This window comes from Mustela nivalis, assembly GCF_964662115.1.
Source record: "Mustela nivalis genome assembly, chromosome: 9".
Taxonomy (NCBI): Eukaryota; Metazoa; Chordata; class Mammalia; order Carnivora; family Mustelidae; genus Mustela; species Mustela nivalis.
The window spans coordinates 111,820,921-111,848,676 of record NC_139028.1 but is presented as its reverse complement, the minus strand read 5'-3'; the positions used below and the strand labels follow the sequence as shown (position 1 = coordinate 111,848,676).

The 27,756-nt window shown below is 47.5% G+C and overlaps 1 protein-coding gene and 1 pseudogene across 5 annotated transcripts in view; one reads left to right on the top strand and one right to left on the bottom strand.

Annotated features, from left to right (window-relative positions):
* Positions 1-22,613, top strand: part of LOC309873170 (phospholipase A and acyltransferase 3) — a 28,945-nt gene extending 6,332 nt beyond the window's left edge. For 2 of the 4 annotated variants that reach the window (XM_082748280.1, XM_082748281.1), the window contains exons 3-6: positions 2,165-2,259; positions 10,727-10,829; positions 16,911-17,179; positions 22,346-22,613. In XM_082748280.1, coding sequence (XP_082604406.1) covers positions 2,254-2,259; positions 10,727-10,829; positions 16,911-17,179; positions 22,346-22,447 — 480 coding nt within the window. In that variant the 5' untranslated portion in view covers positions 2,165-2,253 and the 3' untranslated portion in view covers positions 22,448-22,613. The remainder of the gene's footprint in view (positions 1-2,164; positions 2,260-10,726; positions 10,830-16,910; positions 17,180-22,345) is intronic. The other 2 variants (XM_082748278.1, XM_082748279.1) reach the window with 1 other exon arrangement.
* On the bottom strand, positions 13,913-14,901 carry LOC309841307 (peroxiredoxin-1 pseudogene; annotated as a pseudogene). The gene has a single exon. The product of its transcript is annotated as a peroxiredoxin-1 pseudogene (transcript).
* Positions 22,614-27,756: the final 5,143 nt, after the last annotated feature.

Sequence of the window (27,756 nt, the reverse complement as noted above, 5' to 3'; positions counted from 1 at the left end):
CAGAGCCGCAGGGGTGAATGTGGGTGACTCTGCAGGGGTGAATGTGGCTGACTCTGCGGGGGCTGCAGACTGAGTCGACTGCTGGAGGGCTCGGCTGTGTCCTTTCTCCTGTGAGGGAAGAGGCTGGGGCTTCAGCCACCCCTTTGCCACTTTCAGACTGATAGTGGTGGGGTAAGTGATCTGCTCTCCTTCAGCCTCAGTTTCCCCGCGTGCAAGATCAGGGGTATCTGCTCATCTCAGCTTGATGTTCAGGGTCACAGATCTCTCCCCTCAGATACCCTCTCCTCTGGTTCTCACTCTGGGCTGCACTGTAGAACCACCCGGAAGCTTTAAAAAAATGCCCCGCCGGGCAGCTGGCCGTCCCCTCACAGCTGTGCTTCTGCTTCAGCTGCCCGCACCCCTGCCTCCCTGTCTCCATCATCCCCCTTAAGGCCACTCCCTCCCCACCACCTTCTCGGATTGCCGGATTGCCGGAGGATGTGAGGGGGTAAGTGCAGGATTTGGGTTGGAATTCTGTCTATACCACATGCGGACCCTCTCACCTGCTTCAGGACTTCACCAAAAATCTCAGGAGCGCCTTTTCTAGCATCATCTGCAGCGCCTCTCCCCCTCCTCTCTTACGCCCGTTCAGCCGGACTTTGGCCTCCAACTCTGAGAGGAGCCGCGCTCACGCAGGCCACCCGTGGCCCTCACCCTAGAGCGCACTCCTGGCCTCCAGAGGCCCGTTTCCAGCTGCCTCCCTGGCTTCTCCACTTGGCTACCTGGTGGGCGATTCACGCCAGCACCCCAAGCAGGGGCACCCACTTGTCCCGAGCCTGCTCCTCCTGCCTCCCCCTTGCTCTGGCCAGATCACCTTGGGGTGAGCTTGACCCCGCTTTCCTTCATGCCCCACCGCATTCCGTCAGCAAACCCTGTAGGTTTGACCTTGGTAGCAATCCAGAACCCTTCACTTGTCATCCCTCCGGCTCCACCACCTGCACGCCTCTCTCCGCCTTTGTCCCCTCCGCTCCAGCCACACTGGCCTCTGGGCTGCTCCTCAAACACCTGGGGCCATTGCTCGGGCGGCTCCTTCTGCCTGAATGTTCCAGACATCTGTCGGGCCCTCTGTCTGCCTTCCAGACCCCTCATTTCATACGGCAGCCTCTGTTGTCACCCCGTCCCCTCCAGCTCCTGTAACACTGCCCTCCCTTTTCTTTCTTTTTTATTTGGCATCTCTTCTAATATTCTAGATGATTTAGTTCTTTACTAAGGCTTAAAAGAAATGGAAACATTTCTGTCTCTCTCCCTGGTACTGAACCAAAGCTCATGGAGGTTGGGATTTTTACTTTGTTCATAGACACGGGGCAGGTGCCAGGTTGGTGCCTGGCATCTAGCTCTGTGAGCATCTGTTGAGTGAGCAAATAAATGTTTTTTTTTTGACCTTCCCATGCAGAGGTGGGCATCCTTGGCCGCTTACAGCTGCCCTAAGGCAGAGGAGAATATTTGTTAAAAAGGCACGGTGAGGGGCGCCTGGGTGGCTCTGTGGGTTAAGCCTCTGCCTTCAGCTTGGGTCATGGTCTCAGGGTCCTGGGATCGAGTTCAGCGTCAGGCTTCCTGCTCAGTGGGGAGCTTGCTTCCTCCTTTCTCTCTTTCTCTGCCTGCCTCTCTGCCTACTTGTGATCTCTGACAGTCAAATAAATAAAAATAAAATCTTAAAAAAAGGGGGGGGGCACGGTGATCCTGGAAGCATGCCAGCACCCCCCTCTGCAGCAAATTGTGTGTAGACTCGAGTCCGAGAACCACAGCTGGGGATAGAGGCTGCAGGCTCAGAGTCAGGAACCCGGTGGGTTCGAGAGCAGAGTTAGAGCGCGTCACACACAGCGTTATTGCCTTTGTCATTGTCCTGGATGCCCTCAGCGCTTAACCTCGGCTTTTCTCAAACAACGATCATTGGAGTTTAAAAGAAGAGTTTAAAGATACTCAACAGCCGGAATGAGCTGGTGGGCGTATTTAGAATAATGCAACTACAGTAATACAAGTGTAGCGAGTAGGTGGTTGGGTACACAGATGTTCACCAAACAGCGCTTTCGGTTTTCAACGCTTGAGACTTGAAATTTTACGTCTGAAAATTTTTCATAATAAAATGTCAGGAAGCATGCTATGAACTTAACAATGCTCATTGCAGGAGAGCTGGAAAATATAGAAAGAGGGAAGGAAGCAAAATAATTCCAGTAACCGCCCCTAGCCCCGCACCCAGAAGGATTCCCTGTGAAGATGTTGGTGTGTATCTTTCTAGTCTTTCTGTGGTGTGTATTTATTTTATTACATAGTAGTCATCGTATAGCTTACCCCAAACTGAACACTCTGATGTTTGTCAGGGTTTTTTTTTTTTTTTTTTTTGGTGTGTGTGTGTGTGTGTGTGTGTGCTTCTAAAATGAATATATGTGTATTTAAGCATTTTGGAAAACTAGAAAAGAATTAAAAATACCCCAGATGTCACTGACTGCCAATAAACAGTTTACATTTTGGTATATTTCCACAGCTTTTCTTTATGTGTTTTCTTTTTTTAAAAAAGTTTAAAAAAATATACTGTTTTGTATAAAGCTTTTTCATTAACCATTATGTAATGGCCGTTTATTGTCATTAGGTATTTTTCTAAAATAGAACTTTAAAACATAGAGTGTCCTAGTATATAAATTTGGCAAGAATTATAATGTATATATATATTTTAAGATTTTTAAGATTTTATTTATTTGACAGAGAGATGGCGAGAGAGGGAACACAAGCCGGGGGACAGGGAGAGGGAGAGGGAGAAGCAGGCTTCCCACTGAGCAGGGAAACTGATGCGGGGCTCAATCCCAGGACCCTGGGACCATGACCTGAGCTGAAAGCAGATGCTTAATGACTGAGCCACCCAGGCAACCCTAAATATGGCAAGAATTAAATAATTTTTTTACATAGGATTTTAGGTATCTAGTGTTTCACCATTGGATGTCACTTTCTGGTGGATAGCTTTTGTGGGCATTTCAGATTATTTCCTTAAGATTTGGTCTATAAATAGAAATTGAGTCAAAGAGCATGACTATTTTCAAGGTTAGTGATACAGATTGCCAAACTGGGGTGCCTGAGTGGCTCAGTGGGTTAATCCTCTGCCTTCAGCTCAGGTCAGGATCTCAGGGTCCTGGGATCGAGCCCCACATCGGGCTCTCTTCTCAGCAGGGAGCCTGCTTCCCTTCCTCTCTCTCTGCCTGCCTCTCTGCCTACTTGTGGTCTCTGTCAAATAAATAAATAAAATCTTAAAAAAAAAAAGATGTTGGGTACTATCATAGTCACTAACTATTATAAAAAAAAAATTGCCAAATTGCCCTTCAGAAGAGTTGTACTGATTTCTATTCCCATCAGCAATGGCTGACAGTGCGTGTTTACTTGTATCTTTTCTTATTTATTTATTTATTTATTTTTTTTTTAAAAAGATTTTATTTATTTATTTATTTGACAGAGAGAAATCACAAGTAGACAGAGAGGCAGGCAGAGAGAGAGAGGGAAGCAGGCTCCCTGCCGAGCAGAGAGCCCGATACGGGACTCGATCCCAGGACCCTGAGATCATGACCCGAGCCGAAGGCAGCGGCTTAACCACTGAGCCACCCAGGCGCCCTCTTTTCTTATTTTTAATATTAGTATTTTAATTTCCCCCCCAAACCAGTTTTTAATTTGCATTTATTTGATTACAAATGAGGTAGAATATGTTTAGTTAAATTAGTGGTAATAACATATTTCTCCTTTTAAAGTTATTTAGCATGCCCTTTGTCCCCTTTTTGATTTTGGAATTTAAATCATTTTTATTGATTCATAAAAACTCTTCATATATTAAAGATATTACATTTTCTGTCATTTTCTTCTAGCTTATCTTGGTAGTTTGTGGGTTTTTTTTTTGTTGTTGTTGTTTTTTCAATGCAGAGAATGTATTGGTCTGGCTGATTTGGCTATTGGTAGCCAGCAGTCCACGTAAGCCAGGTCGAGGAAAGGAGTCTTAGTTGAAGGACACATGTGGAGGATCAGAGGATGGGACCTACTTGCCTTCTTAGGTCCCGCCAGCTGGTGTGGGAGGCGGTGGTCACAGGATAGGAAATATGGCAGCTGCCTGGGCAGCGGGGACCGCGGGCCATCATTTTCCCTTAAAAGGGAGCATGGACATAAGAGGCAGTGATAGAAATTTCTAATAATAAGACCTTTAACATTTTTTAAATTGTAAAACCTTTTACTCTTTTCCTTTGTGTCTTTTTCTTCGGCTTTTATCCTTCAAGTGTCTTTATTCTAAGACCTGATACAAAGGCCTCTATATTATTTTAAAATTTGTTTATAGTTTTATATCCTACATTTAAATGTGATTGATTTTTAGGGATCATTAATACGATCTTATGTATAGGTTCCAAGTGGGAGATGTTTTCAAGAGGTTTTGGTGATAGATGATACTCACTTTTTCCTGTTAAAACACCTCAAGCACCAGGCGCCTGGGTGGGTTAGTCAGTAAAGCAACTGGCTCTTGATTTTGGCTCAGGTCATGAATATGGGGTGCTGAGATGGAGTCCTGTGCCAGGCTCTGTGCTCAGCGAGGAGTCTGCTTGAAATTCTTCTCTCTCTCCCCCACTGTTCCTCTCCCCCAACCCCATGCTCTCTCTTACTCTCACTCTAAAATAAATAGATTATTAAAAATATTTAAAAAAAATAAAGAAGAGGGGGGCGCCTGGGTGGCTCAGTGGGTTAAAGCCTCTGCTTTCGGCTCAGGTCATGATCCCAGGGTCCTGGGATCGAGCCCCGCATCGGGCTCTCTGCTCAGCAGGGAGCCTGCTTCCTCCTCTCTCTGAATGCCTCTCTGCCTACTTGTGATCTCTGTCTGTCAAATAAATAAATAAAATCTTAAAAAAAAATAAAAAAAAATAAAGAAGAGAGATTGGGGTGCCTGGGTGGCTCAGTGGGTTGGGGCCTCTGCCTTTAGCTTGGGTCATGATCTCGGGGTCCTGGGATCAAGCCCCACATCGGTTTCTCTGCTTAGTGGGGAGCCTGCTTCCCTCTCTGCCTGCCTCTCTGCCTACTTGTGATCTCTCTCTCTGTCAAATAAGTAAATAAAATCTTTTTTAAAAAATGAAGAGAGAAAACTTCAGGCTCATCCCCCTGAGGAACTTTTTCCTCCATCTAAAAATCTTAAAAAGTTTTTATTATAAAAGTAACTCATATTGGTTAAAAAAAAGAAAGAAATAATATAATTTGTCAAAGTCTGAATCCCAAACCCCTACTGTATAAAATATACAACATTTTGGTGTATTTTCTTCAGATCATGCTTAATGTATAGTAGACTCTGCTTATAAATGTATAAAAAAGTATTTATTTTATTTTAATTTTTAAAAATATATTCTAAGCAAAAATGGGATATTAATGTTTTTCAGTGTGCTTTTCTCAACCGGTTCCACGTCTGCTCACATAAATCCATCTTGTTTTCTCTAGCGACGGTATGTACATATGGACATATGGACATATGAATGCAGGATCATTTATTTAATTGGTCCTATTAATGATTATTTAGGTTGTTTTTTCGATAATTTCGGAGGCCAGAAATTGGTCCTCAGTTTGCTTGCTAAGGAAAACGGTTGTTAATGCAGTTCTTTGTAATCCTGCTTTTGTGGGAAGGATAAAGACCTTTTGTTCTGAAATCCCGTGGGCACAGACAGAGTCTCAGCTTTGCCCTTGTTAGAGCCTGCGTTGCGTAGTTGAGCCCTGGTTACTGTGCGGGCTGGGGGGTCCCCTGAGCCCTGGGCTGGAGAGGGAGCTCTCTTCCTGGGGCCTCCTGCTAGCCCCCTTCTTCCTAGGAAGAACCACCTGGCAGTGAATCCCCCCGAGATTGTGGAATGAGTGCGGGAGGCATCACAATCGATTCTCTTACAGCAGGAGCTGGCCAGCTTTCTCTGTAAAGGGCCAGCGAGTGGAAGATTTTAGGTCACACGGTCTCCATTGCCACTCCTCAGCCCATCTGCTGTAGAGAGAAAGCAGCCCAGGGCGAGATGTAAATGAATGGGGTGTGGCCGTGTGCCAATAAAGCTTTGTGCACGCTCAAGTCTGAGTGTCCTGTAATTGCACGTGTCACAGAACATCCTTCTTTTGACTTTCCCCCAACCATTTTCAAAATGTAAAAACCGTTCTGAGCTTGCATACAAAAATAAGCAGAGGCAACCAATTTGACACCTGGGCTGTTGTTCTCATAGGTCTAATTTTATAACCTGGTTCCTGGAGTTCTTCGCTTTGACTCAATGAAGTTGTTTCTCTAGCTGGATTTTAGGATAGAGGGTGACACCATTCATCGTCTCAGTGCATGGCACCCTGTCCTCACTGATCCCTACGTGACCCCTGTCTTGTGGGTTTTTGGCTTAGGTTTCTTTGGTTTCCTGATATTATCATACCTTCCTCCGTCTTCCCAGTAGCCGGCATCCTGATGTGTTTAGTGTGTGTTCTTTAGTCCATATGCTTCTGTTCTTGTTCGTTTTTTATTTTTTATTTTTATTTTTTTAAAAGATTTTATTTATTTATTTGACAGAGAGAGATCACAAGTAGATGGAGAGGCAGGCAGGCAGAGAGAGAGAGAAGCAGGCTCCCCACTGAGCAGAGAGCCCGATGTGGGACTCAATCCCAGGACCCTGAGATCATGACCTGAGTCGAAGGCAGCGGCTTAACCCACTGAGCCACCCACACACCCCTCTTGTTGGTTTTTTAAAATGATGTTTTCAGGTGTGCTTCTTCTAAGATGTGTATCATTGGTTTGCGTGTGTGTATCTTTAATTGATACAAGTGGGGTTGCATTGCAGAACTCATTCTCATGTTTCCACTTAGCTCTGTGTCTAAAAGCTTATCCCTGTTGCCATGTGAACATGGAGTCCTTGCACTAGTTAGAAACTAGCGGGCAGGGCTCCGCAGATCAGCCCATCACCTTTCACTTTATTTTTTAAAGGTTTTATTTATTCCCTTGAGAGAGACAGAGAGCACGAGTAGTGGGGAGAGGCAGAAGGAGAGGCAGAGACAGGCTCCCTGCTGAGCTGGAAGCCCCACGTGGGGCTCGATCCCAGGACCTGGAGATCATGACCTGAGCTCAAGGCAGATACTTAGCCATCTGAGCTACCCAGGCACTCTCTTTCACTTCATTTTTATTTTTTATCTTTTAAAAAATATTTTATTTATTTATTTGATAGAGAGAGAGAGAGTGCAAGCAGGGGGAGCGGTAGGCAGAGGGAGAAGCAGGCTCCCTGCCGAGCAAGGAGCCCAATGCCAGGCTCAATCCCAGGACCATGGGATCATGACCCGAGCCAAAGGCAGATAGATGCTCCATGGCTGAGCCACACAGGCACACTGTCACTTTGTTTTAAAAAAGTGTCCTTGAGTGGTATTATGTTTTGACCTTGTGCATATTTGGAAATAGGTACTTTTGCCCTTGAAAGGGGCAGGCAATTTGATTGTGTATTTTAAAAATCAACACTTTTTTCCTCTCAAACTGTAGATAGCTATTAAAATTTTAAAATTTTTAGGGGTCCCTGGGTGGCTCAGTCGGTTAAGCAGCTGCCTTTGGCTCAGGTCATGGTCCCAGGGTCCTGAGATTGAGCCCCACATTGGGCTCCCTGCTCAGTGGGGAGCCTGCTTCTCCCTCTCCCCCTGCTTGTGCTCTTTCTCCTTCTCTCTCTCTCTCAAATATCTTTAAAGATTTTATTTATTTATTTGAGAGTGAGAGAGAGCATGAGCAGTGGGGGTTGAGGGGCAGCGGGAGAGGAAGAAGCAGACTCCCTGCGGAGCAGGGAGCCTGACTGGGGTCTCTATCCCAGGACTTGGAGATCATGACCTGACTGAAGGCAGCCGCTTAGCTGACTGAGCCACCCAGGTACCCCAAAATTTAAAAAAAAAATTTAAACACATTAAAAAAATTTGTGTTGAAAAAAACCTAAGTCTAATTTATTCCTTTTAGTGTTCATTTCCTTTTTAAAAAATAATTTTAAAAAAGTTTATATTTGTTTTTTTTTCAATCCCTACCCCAGCATGGGACTAGAACTCACAACTTTGAAATCATGAGTCACTCACTCCACCCACTGAGCCCCCCAGGACCTCTGTTAGTGTTTGTTTCTATGAATTTTCATCAAAACATACAACTGCGTAACTGTCACCACCATCAGACACAGAACGGTTGGGGAAGCTGAGTTCCCCCACCCAGTTTCCTCCTGCCCCTTTGTTGTCCGCTCCCTACCTCACTCCCAGCACCTGGCAATCACCGATCACTTTCTGTCCTATAATGATACCCTTTCTGGAACAGGACATAAATGGGATATGACGTTGACTTGCTTTTCGGGTATGGCTTCTTCTACCCATCACCATGCATTTGCTGCCCCATTATCTTGGGGTGGTTATGGTGAATTTCTTTGTAGATATTTTTGTCATTGTAATACAAAAAAAATTTTTTTTCAGGCGACTTTCTACATGTAGGCCACCTTTCTCTGGTATTTGTCTGGAGCACAGTGAGTTCCTCGGGCCTGTGGACCACTGACTGCTCATTCCTTGACATTGTATTACTGATGTTCACACTGTCTCCTGTTTGTTTTTATTAAAGATTTTATTTATTTATTTGAGAGAGAGACAGTGAGGAAGTACATGAGAGGCAAGAAGGTCAGAGGGAAAGAGAGACTCCCTGTGGAGCCGGGATCCCGATGTGGGACTCGATCCCAGGACTCTGGGATTGCAACTTGAGCTGAAGGCAATTGCTTCACCAACTGAGCCACCCAGGTGCCCACACTGTCTCCTGTTGAATCCATGGCCTTCCCCAGGGCAGGATTCCTGCCTTGTCTTTATGTCCTTGCTTATTCATGGAGGAACCCTCCTCCCCCACCAGTTAAATTCCCTTTGGGGCATTTCTGAAGGCTCCCTAATTCTTACCAACAATATTTTTTCCTTTTTTTCTGGAAAGCAAGTGGGATCCGTAAATTGTGACCATTGTCTCTTGTTCCGAAATAGGTTCTCCGTAAGGTTTGGGTGCCTTTTTTTTGGCAGACTAATTACAATCACTGCATAAGAGAACCTGATTTATACATAACATTTCTGTGAAAGGAGTTTTTTCCTGCCACATGTAATACAGATTTTCAGTTGTACTGTTTGTATAAATGGAAATACGCTGCCATTGACCTTGCTTCATAGGCCTCGTGGAGTTTGTGATTGGCTCTTCCCACTTTTCTTCGTTTCTATCCTAAGGCAGGCCATGCAGGGGTGAGTCCTCGCCAGGGCATCCTTGATGGACTTTCTCAGTCAGGTCCACGGAGCTTGGCAGTGGAATGTAGGCAAATCCCTACGGGTCTGGCCACGAGGAGCAAGCAGGTCAGAGCCCACTCCTGAAGACTTGGCCAGAGGACAGAGGGAATCCTTCTCTAGGTCTTCTAAAGGGATAGTTGCCTCGCTCAGTAAAGAGATTTAAGATTGGCTTAGACCAGAGAAGCTTGTCACCCCCGATTCTGGTCCAAATGGAATGCCCTGCACGCCCAGCACTTAGCACAGTGTCTGTTGTTGGCGCCTCAATAATGCTGAATGGAAGTGATCTTGAACCTCTGGAGGTTTTCTCCAGCTCTGCTCCGTACTCCCCGATCCTCAGCAGGACAGGGCTTCTAGCTGCTGCTCCCTACCTTCCCCCTAACACAACACTCATCCTACACACTGCTTGGGAAGTAATGAGAGATACAGTTTTGGTCTTTTTCCCCAATTCCCCGCACTGGGCTTCTACAAGCCTTGTAATTTCCCGAGCGATAAGAGATGAGGGTCTTCTGTTATTCATCATAAATCCTCTTCACCCTACTTGAGTTTATGCTAATGAGGTGATGAGGAACACACCTATTAGAGGGCTGGAAATTTCAGCCCTATCTCCGGGGCTGGACGGTGAGTAAATCATTAGGACCAATGACGTAATCAATCCTGTCTGTGTAACACAGTCCTGATAAAAACTGAAGGGGTTGGGGAGTTTCTGGGTTGGTGAACACACAGAGGTGCTGGGAGACTGTCCCCTGGAGAGGGCGTGGTGGCTGTGCCCCTCCCCTGCCTCTCTGCCACTCCGCCTTCTGGCTGTTCCTGAGTTGTACTTGTTGTAACAAGCTGGTGATCTAGTTAAGTAAACTGTTTTCCTGAGTTCTGTGAGCCATTCTAGCAGAGGAGGAGGTTATGGAAGCCCCTGATTTACAGCTAGTAAGTCAGAAGTGCAGGGGACAATCTGGACGGGTGGCTGCCGCTGAGTTTGGGTGGGGGGGGGCAGTCTGGTGGGACTGAGCCCTTCACCCCTGGGGTCTGTGTGAGGTCTGGGCAGTTAATGTCAGAATTGAGATAAACTGTAGGATATCCAGTCCGTTTCCACCGAGGACTAGATTGCGTGGTGTGGAGAAACCACGGATCTGGTGTCGGAAACGTTGGTGTGATTCTAGTGCACAGGAGAAAGGAGTGTCCTTTACTCATATACTCACACGCACACGCACATGCACACACTCAGCCACTCATCATCGGGTAAGCAGCCAGGAGGACACTATGGCCAGAGATAGGCCAATTCTTGGTCAGGCCCTAGGCCAGCTGGGGAACGTCGGGGAGACACCCTCCCAATCTGACGGCCTCTGGCGAGGGACCCCAGCCTCTGCCACCTGGTTCCAAGGTCTCACTCGCACCCCCTCTAACAGCCTTGTTCTTGGTTTTGCAGCCAGAGCCCAAGGTTGGAGACCTGATTGAGATCTTCCGCCCTTTCTACAGACACTGGGCCATCTACGTTGGCGATGGATACGTTGTCCACCTGGCCCCGCCAAGTAAGGGCACTGAGGGCCTCCACTGTGCTGGGGCTGGGAGGAGTGGGAGATGGGGCAGCTGTGGGTGACAGGGAACTCCGCCTCTCTCCGACTGGTGGTCCCCGACTGGTGGCTGGTTCCTGAGTGCTGCAAGAAGGCAGGTTGGTATGGGGCAATAGTTTTCAAACTCTGCTCCTTGGAACCCTAGGGGTCCCCTACAGGGGCTGAGGTGGGCTTCCAAGGGGATGGCTCTTGTTTTAAATACTGTGGGTTTTTTTTTTTTTTTAAAGATGTTATTTATTTATTTGACAGACAGAGATCACAAGTAGGCAGAGAGTCAGGCAGAGAGAGAGGAGGAAGCAGGCTCCCCACTGAGCAAAGAGCCCGATGTGGGACTCGATCCCAGGAGCCTGGGATCATGACCTGAGCCGAAGGCAGAGGCTTTAACCCACTGAGCTACCCAGGTGCCCCGATACTGTGGGTTTTAATTAAACTTATTCACCTCTTCAGTGTAAAACTCCGTGAGAGAGCATGGGCTTTTGGGATGTGGGCTTGGTGAGGAATCTAGTTTCTACTCTCTAGTCTCAGTTTCCTTATCTATAAACTGAAGCTAAGAGTGCTTCACTAGGAGAACCATTGTGAGAATTCCCCCACCCCTTTTCTTAAACTTTTTTTTTCCTTTTAAAGATTTTTTATTTATTTACTTGACAGACAGAGATCACAAGTAGGCAGAGAGAGAGGGAGAAGCAGCCTCCCTTTTGAGCAGGAAGCCCGATGCGGGGCTCAATCCCAGGACCCTGAGATCATGACCTGAGCCGAAGGCAGACACTCAACCCACTGAGCCACCCACGCGCCCCCCTTTTCTTAAACTTTTAACTTAAACTGAGGTATAACATAAATACAGTAAAGTGTGAAAATATAGTGAAGTGTATAGTCAATGAATTTAAAAAAATAAATCTTCCATCCATGTGGCAGTGACCCAGATCAAGATCTAGAACATTTCCACTACACTACGAGGCTCCCACATGGCTCTGCAGCTACCCTCCTCTTCCCGACAGACAACTGCTCTGACAAAACTAGTTTTGTCTGTTCTACACCTTCGTGTGGGAGGAGCCGCAAAGCCTGAGTTTTTTTTTTTGTGTCTGGCTTCCTCCCTTGCCCCGGAGAGTCCTCGGTCTGTGAGCCGTAGGAGGAGTTCTCTTGCATTCTGTGTGTTTTCTGTTATATGAAAATACCGCAGCCCGTTATACATGCTTCTGCTGAAGGACACTGACTGGTTCCCGTGTTTGGCTGCTGTGGACATGGTAGCTGTGACATTCTTGAACATTCTTTGTCTTTTGCCCACCCCTTTATCCCTAACTGATGGCCTCCCCCTGTACATACAGAGGAATCAGAAGGAACCAGAGCGCGTGGCACCTTCCCCAGCCCGATGAACCACACCACGGTCTGCACCCTCCTACGCTGCCTTTTCTTTGGTTAAGATACAAAAAAATTGCCCCTGTTCTTGTTTAAAAAGCCAGCCTCTGGGGGCACCTGGGTGTCTCAGTTGGGGAAGCATCTGCCTTTAGCTCAGGTCATGATCCCGGGACCCTGGGATTGAGCCCTGAATCCAGGCTCCTTGCTTCTCCCTCTTCCTCTGCCTGTAGCTCCCCCTGCTTGTGTGGTTTCTCTCTCTCTCTGTCAAATAAAAATCTTTTTTTTTTTTTTAAAGATTTTATTTATTTATCAGAGAGAGAGAGGGGAGAGAGTGAGCACAGGCAGACAGAATGGCAGGCAGAGGCAGAGGGAGAAGCAGGCTCTCCGCCGAGCAAGGAGCCCGATGTGGGACTGGATCCCAGGACGCTGGGATCATGACCTGAGCCGAAGGCAGCTGCTTAACCAACTGAGCCACCCAGGCGTCCCTCAAATAAAAATCTTAAAAAAAAAAAAAAAAAAAAAAAGCCAGCCTCTGTACCTCTGTATGTGGGTCCTGGACCCCCTCTCTGACTTTCGTGAGGCCTTTGCTCCTCAAATTCCTCACCTCTTATATTCTCTTGGTCCCCCTCTCTTCTCAGTTATCCCAACTGGCATGGAAACTGCTGTAATAACTTCCAGAACGAACAGCCTCTTGACCTCACGTCTTCTCTAGCTAATTTCCTGTAGAGCAAATCTTCCATCATCCACTTCCTCTTGTCATTCTGTCTTTGGGTCCCTCCACCAGCCCTCTGAACTGATAAGCAAAGGAGCACTTATCAAGGCTACCAAAAGACCCTCCATATCTTGGCAAAGCCGAAGGTTGGTCTTCCGGTCAAGGCTGACTTGGCTTCTCAGTAGCATCTGACACGAGTGACCTCTCTCTGATCTTCATCGGGAGCCTGTCTTTCTTCCTCTCTCACTTGGGGCCTTCCTTCTCGGTCTCCTGTGTGTGCTCCTCCTCTTCCTCTATATCCCTCATCCTTACTCTACCCAGGGAATCTCCTCAGGCCCCTGGCTTCTAGTACTTTCCATTGGTGGATGTTTCCTAAGCCCCCCTCAGCATAGGCCTCCCCACTCAGCTTCAGAGTTGTATAACCTCTTGACTACTTGGCATCTCCACGTGGGTGTTGGATTGGTGCCTTGAACTTGACATGCCCTGAAAGAAAGGCTCCTGTGAATGATGCTGTCCAACTGCTGGAGGCCAGAATTTAGGTGTCATCCTTGATCTTTTCGACCCGTATCTAATGCAACAGGAAATCGGGTTGCCTCCCTCTCCAAAAGAGACTCCAGGTCTGATCACTTCTCACCGTCTGCACTGTCTTGCCCATCCGAAGCTTTGCAGCTTGCGGCTGTTCTCTCTACCTCTTGCCGGGTCGTACTCCGCCCCTCCTCCCCTGGGCAGCCAGCGTGATCGGGCTCTCTGCTCAGCAGGGAGCCTGCTTCCCTCTCTCTCTCTCTGCCTGCCTCTCTGCCTACTTGTGATCTCTGTCTGTCAAATAAATAAATAAAATCTTTAAAAAAAAAATAAAGTATGAATTGGATTATGTTACTTCTGTCCTTTAAATTCCTTTTTTTTTTCTTTTTCCCCCTCTGCTCAAGTTTAACAGAAACCACAAAAGATCAAAACTGGTGTCTCCCTACTGGCTCTCTCACATCAGTTGATCTACCCCACAGCGCAGCTCAGGCCATTCCCTGCAGAGGGAGGAAGGCTGGCCACCCCAGTCCCTGCAGGACAGGCCTGTCCTGCCCCATACCACATCTGCACTGGATCTAAAGTCCCGTGTTTTCAGTATGTGCACAAGAGATTTTGTTTTCCTGGCCGCCCACGGCAGCCTGGTCCTAAAACAGCCCAGTGCTTGCTTCTGCTTGGAGAATTATTCTTTGCTTTTCTGTGTGGCAGGCTTGATGGTATCATTACCAGGCTTTCAGCTAGCCGGGGGCCTTCTCCCAGGCTTCTCAGTAAACTGGAAGGCCCGAAGTAGTCTCAGAGTCTCACTCACAGAGCAGCCGATTGGGGGGGGGGTCATCCTCAGTCATCTGCCAAAGGAAACTGTATCATCAATAGTAAAGAAGCGCCTGAACAAGGTGCCTTCAGCAGCTTTTAAGACTCTGCAGTCCTGAGTGAGGGGGTCCACGTGGGGTCTGATACCAGGGGAATGTTCATGGGTCCCAGTCCTCCTTGTTTCTTGGGTGTGTCGATCCATGCCAGGTGACAGAAATGAGAATCCACAGACAAAGCAACCACTTGGCACTTGAGTTTCTTAAATTCTGAATCACTGACAGCAATGGTCTCCATGGGGCACACAATGCAGAAATCAAGAGGGCAGAAGAAGAACACAACATATTTTCTTTTATAGTCCGAGAGGCTGATGCTTTTGAACTGGACATCTAGCCTAATGGCTGTGGCTTCGAACTTGGGAGCAGGGTGCTCAATTTTGGCATTTCCTGAAGACATCTTGCTATTGGTACCTAACCACGCCGGAGCGCCAGATCTCGCCTGGCCATTTCTCCCATCGTGGTACCCCGAGCTGATAGGGCAGATTCCTTGGGGGATGAGGAAAAGGCAATGACCAGGGTGTGGGGGTGTTTCTCACCAGCTCTGAGACAGAACTCACCCAAGACCAGTCAGGAAGAAATGCCTTAAAATTCTTTTTTTTTTTTTTTTTTAAAGATTTTATTTATTTATTTGACAGAGAGAAATCACAAGTAGACGGAGAAGCAGGTAGAGAGAGAGGAAGGGAAGCAGGCTCCCTGCTGAGCAGAGAGCCCGATGCGGGACTCCATCCCAGGACCCTGAGATCATGACCTGAGCCGAAGGCAGTGGCTTAACCCACTGAGCCACCCAGGCGCCCATGCCTTAAAATTCTTGCCTGCCTTTTCCATCACACTTAGAGGAAGCTTCCAGGTCTGTACTGTGGCCAGTGTTGGCTCATCCAGGTTACCTAGCAGAATCTAAACCCAGAGTTCCCCTACGGAACTTCCCACCAGAGTGGCACAAAGCTTAAGGAAGCCTCCCTCTTAGGGATTGACTCTGTACGGGCCTGGCCCTGAGAGTTGGAGCCTCCTTAAATTTTGTGCTGCAGGCACCCTGCTTACCCCATCCCTGTCTCAGCCCTGCCGTGCTCCTGCCTGGGGGCTGAAACTCACCTGGTCCCATTCCCAGGCTGACCCCCTCCCCAGACTCAGAGCGCTGCATGCTACCAGCTCTATTCTTTACTCCAGTGGCTCCCTCAAATGCCTCCCGCCCCTCTGGTAGCAAGTCTGAACTCCCCCGAACTCCTCTTCCAAAATCTCACAAATCTACTCAGGGCAAAGGGGGCTAGTCGTCTTTGGAAAGACCTGGAATCTGAGCAGCCCTTCCTGCCGTTGCTTCTGCTGTCCCGTGGTGGCCCGCTAACAAGACGCCTCCCCTGTGGGAAAGGGCCTTGGAGATCCCATCCCAGCAGGGCCACAGAGGCTCTTTGAGGGACGGTGGGTCTCTCTGGGGCCCACTTCTTTTGCCATCATCCCCAGCTGTGTAGGTTGGCTGCCTTGGGAGGGCTGCCCCGTCTTGTGCTGATGTCAGCCTCCCCTCCCCACCATCCTGGTCCTTGGATGGACCCTAGACTCCCTTTCTTTTGAGTTTTCTATTTTTTTACTTGAAATGGAGTTGACACACAATGTTCCATTAGTTACAGGTGTACGGGGCCGTGACTGGACAGGTCTATACGGTATGCTGTTCTCACCGCGAATGTAGCTACCACCGGTCCCTGTACAGTGTAGTACAACCCCGCTGACTCTATTCCCCGAGCTTGTGCCCTTTATCATCGTGACTTACTTCTGCCCGTGTACCTGGGAGCCTGTACCTCCCACTTCCTCTCGCCCGTTTGGCCATCTCCCCTCTCCTTCCGCTCTGGCAACCGACCACCAGTTCATTCTCTTTCTGTTTCTGCCTTTTGTTAATTTCTATGATCATTTGTTCTGTTTTTGAGATTCTGCATATGAGTGAAATCATACGGTATTTGTCTTTCTCCGTCTGATGTATTTCGCTGAGCATAATACCCTGTAGGTCCGTTCATGGTGCCGCAAATGGCAAGATCTTTTTTCATGGCAGAATAGTACTCCATAGGGAGTTTAATTTCTGGAACTTGGTTGTCCCTTCCAGCCTTTCAGCCTCAGTAAGGGCTGTGCCGGGTGTACCTACCGGGTCTCCCTGGGGACCCACCTCTAGCAGTTGCTGCGGGGTTTGGGTCCCTCTGCTACAAGAAGGGTGGGAACTCCTCATCCACCCCCCTTTTCTGCAGTCATCAGCTTTGTACTTGTCAAGGGAGTATGACCTTGATGGAATCACAGAAGGTTCATAATCTGATCCCCCAGGGAGAAGGCGGTGCTCAGCCCATATATGCATAACCAAGAGGGCCGCAGAGGAGCCACAGGTGTAGAAGGTCCACTTCTCTAGAAACGTCACCGCTCCTCATTTCAGTTTAGGAAGCCAGGGCCCAGAGACCACAAGCACCTTCTCCAAAGCCACACAGCCTGTGACTGACCCTGCTCCCTTTTCCCTTCCCCTCTGCTCATGCTCTTGGGGACGGTGCCAAGGGCCTGTGGAAGGACCCCTACAGGCCTGCCCAGCACAGATCCCTCTGTTTCCTCTTTGTGAATCCTTAGGCGAAGTTGCGGGAGCTGGTGCGGCCAGCATCATGTCCACCCTGACCGAGAAGGCCATAGTGAAGAAGGAACTACTGTGTGATGTGGTTGGCAGAGACAAGTACCAGGTCAATAACAAACACGACGACAAGTACTCGCCGCTGCCTCCCAGCAAAATCGTCCAGCGGGCGGAGGAGCTGGTGGGGCAGGAGCTGCCCTATTCGCTGCCCTGTGAGAACTGCGAGCATTTCGTGAACGAGCTGCGCTACGGAGTCCCCCGCAGTGACCAGGTGCGTCCTCAGCCTTGTCCCCATCCCCAGGAGCCAGACCGTTCCGTCAGCCGGCGGGGGATGGGCATCGGGCACCTAGAAGGCCGAGGAGGCCACGCTCAGGGTAGGGATGAGGGTGGGGAGACGGGCAGGTCGGCCCCATGGGCCAGTGCCATTGTGCACCATGACCCACGATGTGAGTCACTGCCCGGGAAGAATCCTGTGTTTTGGACAGCACTGTTTGTCTTTTACCCACTTAAACATTGCTCAAAGTGAAGAAAGCACATGAGAAGTTTCCTTTTCCCAAAACAATTCTGAGGCTTTAACACGGAGAATAAACAGCTCATTCTCGTAGAATTCCTGTTTATCCACATTAAAAAAAAAAAAAAAAGGCAGATTTCTTAGCACTTCTAATGAAGAACAGCTTTCGTATTTCATAATATTCTGCTTTATGACCTGTGCCGCCCACCTGCGGCCCTTTTGGGGTCAGAGCTCTGGTAATTAGGCTCCCCCAGCAGCCCGGCCCGTGAGAAGTCAGTGCGTCCCCCCCTGCAAAAATGTGCACTCTCAGACTCACCAGGGCCCCCTGTCTTGTGTTTGGTTTCTTTGCCTCCGCACCGAGCGCGCTCACAGCGAGCTGTTGTTGATTTCCTTGACGAAGTTCCTTTTGTTCGAAGTCGCTGTCTCATGCATTCTCCCTCCATGAGGTTCTGTAAAGAACCAGGGGCACATTGTTCCTCCTCCCTTATCTGCAGACTGTTTCTCCCACTCTGACAAATCATTTAGCAAGGAAAATGCTGGGAACGAGAGCTTTCATGTGGGTACCGCCCCCCCCCAAAACCGCTGCGGCTGCCACAAAGCCACGCCTGATGACCTCTACTGTGAAGGTTAAAGACTGACTCACAGTCACATCTTGGGTCTGTAGCTTCATCCAGACCTTGTCATCCTGGCCTCTGGCTGCTAGGAACCTCAGTTCTGGGTACCGTGTGATGTCAGGGACACTGGTGTGTTTCCTGTCACCGCACACAGCCCCATGGGGCCCACTTAGGGGCAGCGCCGAGATGTATTTATTTTTAGCCCGTGAAGACCTCCAAATTCTTCTCTATAATGGTCATTAAGGGTTTGTGGCAGCCACATGCATACAATCTAGGCAAGTTCTGTGCTTAGGGGAGCAAGGGCAGTGCCGACCGTGTCAGGTAAGGGTGTTAGTTTTGTGTACAAAGTTCATATTTTCATATTTTTTATTCCTGGGATTTGGGGTACATGGTCCTCACTGGACTTGTTGGCATAAAATCATGATTAAACATCTTTCTCTTTGCTTGTTCTTGATTCTGCTTAAACCCCTGGTTTGGCTCGTGGGTGAGATTTCTAGATTTATGTTGGTGACTGTCTTTCACGCCCTCGTGTGGGAAAAAGTACGGTTTTGCTGATTTGGGCCATCGGGCCTTCATTGGGGACAGTGGCCATGAGAGCAGACTCTCCATTTGCATTGTCACGGGGTCTGGTGTCCCCAGAGCTGTGCCCGGATAGTGCTGGAAATAGGAAGAGGCCGAACTTTCTCTCTGTTTCTTGCTGATCTGAACTGTTTCCACTGGGTTCTGTTCCCTTCAGTGTCGCTGCTGGACCTGATGGACCATGAAGGCGCTGGAAAGGGGGCCCTAAGGACATTGTGGCGCAGAGACTGGGAAAGAAGCAGGGGACAGGGCCGCAGGATACACTGACCTTGCAGCCAGACTGCAAATTAGGGCAACAGACTAAAGTGTTGGGATGTTTTCTGAGTCACCTGCTCGTCTTCCTAAAACACCGTGGTCTTTGCCTCCCCTGTGGGATGGTTTCCTCATCATCTTCTTACCTTTCAAGTTTTTTTAGATGTGGCATTGGCATTTGAAGTTGGAGGGTGCAAAAAGATTTTGTATCAGGTTTCTGGGCTGACGAGGCAGGCTGCTATTTCTTTGTCCTTTTTTTTTTTCTGGAATAGTTTTTAAAATTTAAGTTTTAGATTTTCAAAGTAATGCGAGCATGGAAGTTGTAAAGATAGCCAGTTCTCGGGCACCTGGGTGGCTCAGTTGGTTAAGCAACCGCCTTTGGCTCAGGTCATGGTCCCGGAGTCCCGGGATTGAGTCCCGCATCAGGCTCCCAGCTCCATGGGGAGTCTGCTTCTCCCTCTGACCTTCTCGCCTCTCATGCTCTCTCTGTCTCTCAAATAAATAAATAAAAATATTAAAAAAAAAAAAAAGATAGCCAGTTCTTTTTTTTTTTTGTAAAGATATTATTTATTTATTTGACAGAGAGAAATCACAAGTAGAGAGGCAGGCAGAGAGAGAGAGAGAGAGGGAAACAGGCCCAGGACCCTGAGATCATGACCTGAGCCGAAGGCAGCAGCTTAACCACTGAGCCACCCAGGTGCCCAAGATAGCCAGTTCTCAAAAATCCCCTCTTTGCTCCTCCCCATCTCACCAGGCCACCATTCTTTTCTCTTTTAGCTTGGCATTTACCTATTTCTGAATTTCTAAACAATACGTGTACACTACCAGCTTTTTTTTTAAAAAAAAAGATTTTATTTATTTGAGAGAAAGAGAGTGAGAACTTAAGTGGGGGAGGGGCAAGGGGAGAGGGAAAAGCGGACTCCCTGCTGAGCAGGGATCCCGACATAGGGCCCATCCCAGGACCCCAGGATCATGACCTGAGCTGAAGTCAGATGCTTCACCGACTGAACTACCCAGGCGCCCCACTACCATCATTTTATTCAAAAAATTTAGATATGCTCTTTTGACCACTCCTTATGCTAAGTGAAGGTTAAATTGCTTAAACCATCATTCCCTCCTCTCCCCCAGTCACACTCGATTTTTATATTGTACACTTTTTAAAGATTTTTAAAAATTCATTTATTTTTAAAGATTTTTATTTATTCATTTGACAGACAGAGATCACAAGTGGGCAGAGAGGGAGGCAGAGAAAGAGAAGGGAGGCAGGCTCCCTGCTGAGCAGAGCGTCTAGTGCAGGGCTTGATCCCAGGACCCTGGGATCATGACCCGAGCCGAAGTCAGGGTCTTTAACCCACTGAGCTACCCAGGGGGCCCCTAAAGATTTTTTTATTTGAGAGAGAGAGTGAGAGAGAGAGCTGGGGAAGAGGCAGAGGAGGGGAGAAGCAGTCTCCCTGCTGAGCAGGGAGCCCGATGCGGGGCTCCATCCCAGGACCCCGGGATCATGGCCTGAGCCAAAGGCAGACGCTTAACCAACCAAGCTACCAGGCGCCCATATTATACATTTTTATTAAGTTACTACTCAGTGTTTTATGTTTATGTAAATTTTACTCACAGCCGAGTGTTGTGGTATATTATGAATTTCCTTTTGGGACTGGGGAAGGGTTTCTTTTCTTGAAGCGACCACAAACTTAGTGGCTAAAAACAACCCAACGTGATTTTCTCATAGTCCTAGAGGTCGGAAGTCTGAAAATGGTTTCACGGGGCTAAAATCAAGGTGCCCCGGGCTCTGTTCTTTTCTGGAGGTTCTAGGGGAGAATCTGTGTTTTTGCCTTTTCTGGCTTTTCTGGCACATTTTGGTGACATGCTCATGATGAAGGGGGTTTGCTGCTGAATGGAAGCTTCGAGTGAACTGCGGGGGGACAAGTGGCTTGTTGACTTTAAGTTTCACTTGGGCGATACAGGTGGGTAGTTTGTTTGGGAATCCTTGATATTGGTATCTTTTCTTTCTTTCTTTCTTTCTTTCTTTCTTTCTTTCTTTCTTTCTTTCTTTCTTTCTTTCTTTCAAGTTTTATTTATTTATTTGAGTAATTTCTATACCCAAGGAAGGGTGTAAACTCATGACCTTGAGATCAAGAATCACACACTCCCTTGACTGAGCCAGCCAGGTGCCCCAAGTAACTTTTGTTTCCACTTGGACAGGTCAGATCCCCCAGGAAGGTCTTCCTGACTCTTCTGTGGTAGGTAGTGTTCTGGAAGCAGAGATGGGTAGGAGTGCCAAGAGTCACAATTAGCATTGTTTTTGATATGTTGGCCACATCATCACATGCGTTTCTCAATTCCCAGGCCCCCAGGTTTTCTGTTTCTCCCTCTGCAGGAGTCAACTTCCAACTTCTGTTGTAGTTGGGTGGGTGGGTGGGGGGAGGGGGCCCCAGGGACCCAGCTGAAGCTCCTCTTCCCGTTTCCAGAGCTTCTTTGTTGTTGCCAGTAGCTGACCTTCCCTGAAGATCCCATTATAATTTGGGTTGATCCTCAACTTTTCCCACTGCTGCCTTAGAATTTAGAGTTCTGTGGGTCCTTCTGAAATGACACCGAAAACAAATGCCTTACTTTACTCTTTGTCAGGTTTCCGGGGGAGTGAAATTTGACTTAGGACTTTTTACCCTGAAATCTACTCTTTTTTTTTTTTTTTTTAAGATTTTATTTATTTATTTGACAGAGAGAGATCACAAGTAGGCAGAGAGGCAGGCAGAGAGAGGAGGAAGCAGGCTCCCTGCTGAGCAGAGAGCCTGATGCGGGACTCGATCCCAGGACCCTGAGATTATGACCTGAACAGAAGGCAGAGGCTTAACCCACTGAGCCACCCAGGCACGCTCTACTCTTATTTTTGCAACACTTCTTTTTCCTGGTATGAGCCATGCAGTCAGAAATACTAATAATGTGAGGTAGAGCGTCACTCCTACTCCGAGTTGGGTCATTTCTTTGAGAACTGGTAAAGAGCACTCTTGTGCCTGGCGGAACCGGGTGTGGGGGAGGCAGGGAGGAACAAGACAGGTGACACAGGAGAGGTCCTTGCTCCCCCGGGGGGCACAGGTGTGACATGGTAAGTCGTCGAGAGCCGTTCCTGCACGGCCTCCCCCTGGCCACAAGGGCTGCCTGGTGGCCGCCAGGAGCTCAGCCATCCGGCCTTCATCTCCTCGTCCTCTGCACAACCACTCTTTGGGGATTTAGGGGCTTAAAATACCCACAGAGTAGGTCGAGTTGGCCTTGGGCCCGTGCACAGCCCTGGCCAGCGGCCTCCACCCCGGGGTTCTGTCCCCATCCAGCTCTCCTCTCCCCATTTCCCTGCCAGTATGTGTTGACTCCTGAGTTGTCGGGTGGGCCAAGGGGCACGTGAGTCTCCTGGAACTGAGTGTTCTTGTTGAACGGACCGCCCGTCCTCAGATCCCCGACAGCGTGTGACCTCCCCCTCCCTCTCTTGCAGGTCAGAGATGTCGCTGTGGCGGCCGGCATCGCAGGACTGGGCTTGGCAGCCATGGGCCTCATTGGAGTCATGTTCTCAAGAAACAAGCGGCAGAAGCAATAAGTTGAAGGGCCTGACCCATTGGCAGGGACGTTATCCACTGAGCGGGTCTGGTTGTGCCAGAGGTTTTGCGGTTGGGTTTGTGGGTTTCATTCTGTTTTATAGTGAGGCTTATTTTTACAGAATAAAATAAAGCCCAGCAAGGGAGCGCTTTACTGGAGAAACCGCAGCAGGAACTGGCTGGCGTCAAGTCTGTTGGGGGCGCAGCGGGGCTCGGGGCCTGGCCACGCCAGCGGGCGCCCTGGGCCTTGGGCGCTGTCCTCTCCCTTTGTCTCTGTGGCTGTGGCCTTTGTCCTGCAGGAGTCAGCCCAGCTCTGGCTGTCTCAAGGCTGGGGTAATTCTGGTAATTCTGGTTGTGGGGAGGCAGGGGAGCAGCAAGGGAGACCCGCAGCCCTGACTGACGGGCCACAACACGACCCATCAGACAGCAAGGACCCTCGGCCTAGAACTAGAGCCAGCTCGGCTTCTCGGACTCTGCAGCTGGATCTGTGGGTGTTTGGCGGAGTCAAAGCCAAACCAAAGCCAACGTCTGCCACGAGGAAAGTCAGTAGAGGCTCTTGCCGATCTTGTGAAATCTTCTCCTGTGTCCCTCTGCTCTCTGCTCTCCACACCTTTCCTCGGCCATGTTGCTTCCACTCCCCGCCCTCCTGCTTCCTCTCCACTTGGGCTAGCTTGTGGACTCCCAACTCTGGGACCCCACACCCCTCCCGTGTCCCCTCTTCCCGTGTCCCCTCAGCTCCACACTCCCCTCAGCCAGTCAGCTCTGCCCCGTGGCTGGGTCCCATGGGGCACGGTTACCTCAGACCTTCCTGGCATGGCCGCCCCCATGACTGACCTCCTTGCTGCGCCGCCCTCTTGGCGGGGTTTGGGGATGAGGCAAGACCTTTCTTGCTGATCCCTTGAGTTCTGCTGGTATAGGTCGCTGGACATGGCCGATGGTCAAAGGGGCCATTTCTCTGAGGAGACTTGCATGTCTCAGAAATTCTTCTGGATTTCTTCCTCAGAAATTCTCTGCTGGGGCCAGCTGGCCTTCCCTCCACAGGGCAAGGCTTCTCCAACTGGTTGCAAATGTTTCCTCTGTCAGCCCTGGTTGTCTGGAGACCTGTGGGAAGCCCGGACAGGACTTACACATGGCTTCATGCCAGCCCCCTCCTGCTTAGCCCCAATCTGGTCCAGGGTAAACGCAAGCCCATCCGTGTCCCAGGGCTGATAGACTAGTTCTCTCCTGGTGCAGTTTTCTTTCTTTTTTGTCTCAGCTCCGTTGATCTCCTACCAGTTCTCAAGCTCCCAAAAGAAGGGGACACAGGTCAAAGTCTAAGGGTGGGTCTCCTGAAGGCCTCTGTCTCACATGGCAGAAGGAGAGAAGAGGTAGAGCCACGCAGAGTGGAGAGCTCCAAGCTAATTAGAGATAAGAAAAGGAATGAGGAAAAATAAGCACAAGAAAACAAAACCAAGATCCCAGTTCAGTTGAAAATAAAAATTACGGGGTCACCTGGGTGGCTCAGTGGGTTAAAGCCTCTGCCTTTGGCTCAGGTCATGATCTCGGGGTCCTGGGATCGAGCTCCGCATGGAGCTCTCTGCTCAGCCGGGAACCTGCTTCCCCCTCTCTCTCTGCCTGCCTCTCTGCCTACTTGTGATCTCTGTCTGTCAAATAAATAAATAAAATCTTTAAAAAAAAAGATTAAAAAAAAAAAAAGAAAAGAAAAATTACGTACAAAAATGTGGGATATGTAGAAATAACCAAATAAGATAGAAAAACGAATTCCAGCTATATTGGTTGGTAATCACTATATATATAAATGGACTACACTTGTCAAGTGAGAGATAAACATTTTACTGGGTTAGAAACTGGATTCAAGGAATACGGTTTATAGCAGATACACGTAAAGCATACAGATAAAAAAATTAAAATCCAGGGGCGCCTGGCTGGCATCGTTGGCAGAGTATGTGACTCTTGATCTTGGGGTTGTGAGGTTGAGTTCCACATTGGGTGGAGAGATTATTTAAAAATAATAATAAAAAAACCCAATCCTTAAAATCTTAAAAAAAAAAAAACCTTAAAAAAAAGGTAAATTCAAAGGATGAACATTTTACATGACAAGTGGTCAGTTGTCTTAAAGAAAAGTCATGCTGTGAAGGAGAAATACAGTGTGTGAAGGCTGTCTAGATTGAAAGGCATGTTGGGGACAAAACAACAAAATGTGAAAAACAACCGTGAAAGCAATTTGAGGCAATTGGGAAAATTCAAATGTGGACTGGCATTAAAAAATTTTAAAGAATTATTAATTTTATTAAGTGACTTGATATTAGGCTTATATAAACACATGACCTAGATTAAAAAAAAATAGAGGCAGATAAAGCAAATATGACAAAACAGCAAAGTATTTAGTCTAGCCTGTGGATATGTAGGTGGTCATTGTACTGGTCTTTCTAGTACTTTCTATATGTTGAGAAATTTACATAGAAAAACCTTTAAAATATATCTGAAATTTGAACCTGAACATTTAAATAAAATAAGACCTTTGGATCTATTTTGGTGAATTATATAATAATTTCTAAAAATTAAAAAAGATATGCTAGGACTAAGAACACATACTAACTAAAAGCTGGCATAACTGTATTGATATAAAAAAAATACAGGCTTTAAGGCAAAGATTGTTACTAGCCACAAAGGTCATTAAAAATTATGGCATAATAAGAAATATGTTTGGTCTTTTCCTTGGTCCCTAGCCTGAGCTCCTTGGAATTTCCTGAGTATTTGGTGTTGGTCATCATGAACCCCCTTTGATCACACCTAAGTGTGTGCTAATGAGCTAATGAGCTGATCTCAGGTGCCGATGCAGAGAGAGCCTTACGATGGGGCGGGTCATCAGAAAGACCAAGTCATTAGAGGACTGGAACTTTGAGTGTCCCCCTCAAATCCCACTGATCTCTGTGAGAGGGAGTGAGTTTGAAGATGAAGCCCCATAAGAACTCTTGAACGGGGAGACTTGATAAGCTGCTGGGTTGGTGAACCTATGAGCTGTAGGGAGAGTGGTGTGCCTGAGGAGGGCATGAAGGTGCCTTGCCTCCCTCTGCCCCCATGTCTTGCCCTATGCAGGTCTCCCATTCGTTTTTCCTGGGTTTTACCCGTTATAATCAACTGCTAAACATAAGGAATGTGCCTTCTTAAGTTTTGTCAGCTGTTCCAGCAAGTCATTGAACCTAGTAGGGGTCATGGGAACCCCGATTTATAACCCATGGTCAGAAGTATGGGACTTGAAGGTGGGAGGGGGGTGGGATGCAGTCTCGTGGGACTGAGGCCTTACTGTGGGGTCCGCGCTACTTCCCAGGTGTCAGTGTCAAAATTGAAATGAGTTGTTCAACACCCAGTTAGTGTCTGGAGAATCACATGATTGGTTGTTGGTGTAGGAAAACACTCCAGGAGGTTCCATGAAAGTCCCAACTCACTAGAAAGATACAATAATTCTCGATTATTCATCGAATACAAATCTCAACATAGATTCTGAGAATGTTGGCCTATTGCAAGGAGAAACTGACAAATTCTCCATTATAGTGGGAGATCGAATTACACCTCCATCAGGAACTGATAAATCGAGGAGATGCAAAAATCAATGAAGATATAGAATATTTCACAAAAACTTACCACCAAGCTGATTTAATATATATGGCACTATATATATACATAGTATGATTGTGGCATACAGATTACTTCTGACCATGCACAAAGGAACATTTATAAAAACAGGCCATATGTGGGGCCTTAAATCACATCTCAGCAAATGTCAAGGGACTGATAACATAGAGAATATCTTTTCTAATCATAATGCCATTAAATTATCAATTATGAAATCAATTAATAAATCAATAACAAAGTGATAGCTAGAAAACCCTTCTACTTTGGGCAGTCTTAGAGCACATTGTTAGACAAGTTATGAGACAAAGATGGAAACATAACGGAAATTAGATAATATTCAGAACTGAATGGTAGCAAAAATATTAGATATTGATCTTTGGGCCACGCAACTGAAGAGTTGCTTAGAGAAATTTCATAACACAAATCCTTATATTAGGAAAGAGAAAAGTATCAGTTAACAAGTTAGTCATTCAAAGTAAGAAGATGGAAGACATACAGATGGCCAACATGAAAAAAACTCTCGACATCAGGAATCATCAGGGACATGCAAATCAAACCCACAATGACATACCCCCCCCACCTGTTAGAATTGCTGGTATCAGAAAGAAAAGAAATAGCAGGTGTTGGTGAATATGTGCAGAAAAGGAAATCCTCATGCACTTTTGGTGGGGATACACTTTGGTGCAGCCACGGCAGAAAACAATAGGGAGATTCATCAAAAAATTAAAAATAAAACTACCATCTCCAGCAATTCCACTTTTGGGCATTTATCCAAAGGGGGAAAAAAAAACCGGTAACTGAAAAAGACATATGCACCCCCGTGTTCATTGCAGCATTATTTACAATAGCCAAGGTATGGAAGCAACCTATGCGTTCAGCAGGGGATGCATGGATAAAGAAGACGTGGCATATATATTCGGAGGAATATTCATCAGCCATAAAAGGAAGGAAATCTTACTATTTCCAACAACAGGGGTAGACCTTGAGAGTACTATGCTAAGTGAAATAAGTCAGACAGAGAAAGACACATACTGTATGACCTCACTGATATGTGGACTCTAAAACCAAACCAAACCCCAAATAAACAAACCAAAAAACCAGGGTGATGGATACAGAGAGCAAAGTAGTTGGTTGCCAGAGGTCGTGTGGAACAGGCTAAATGGGTGAAGGGAGTGAAAAGGTACAAACTTTTAGCTATAACATAAGTAAGTCATGGGATGTAATGTACAGCATGCTGACTATAGTTAAAATATGACACTGTATATTTGAAAATTGCTAGAAGAGCCGGTCTTGAAAGTCTACATCAAGGGGAAAAAGTGGGAGGTAGAAGTTGCCAGGGGGAAAGCTGTGCACCAGGATGAGAAGAGGCAGTCCAGGAGGGGACAAGGAGAGCGCTGTGCCCACGCGTGGTGCTTCCCCGGGGGGAAATAAACCAGAGTCTGAACTATGAAGACCGTACTGAGGTGTTTGGAGCCACTTCCTTCTGGATACATTAGTGATGAGCACAGAGAACACTAAACTAACAAAGAAGATGATACAGGTAATTCATTACAAGAAATGCAATCATAGGGATGCTTGGGTGGCTCAGTCATTAAGCGTCTGCCTTCGGCTCAGGTCATGATCCCAGAGTCCTGGGATCGAGCCCCGTGTGGGGCTTCCTGCTCTGGGGCGGGAA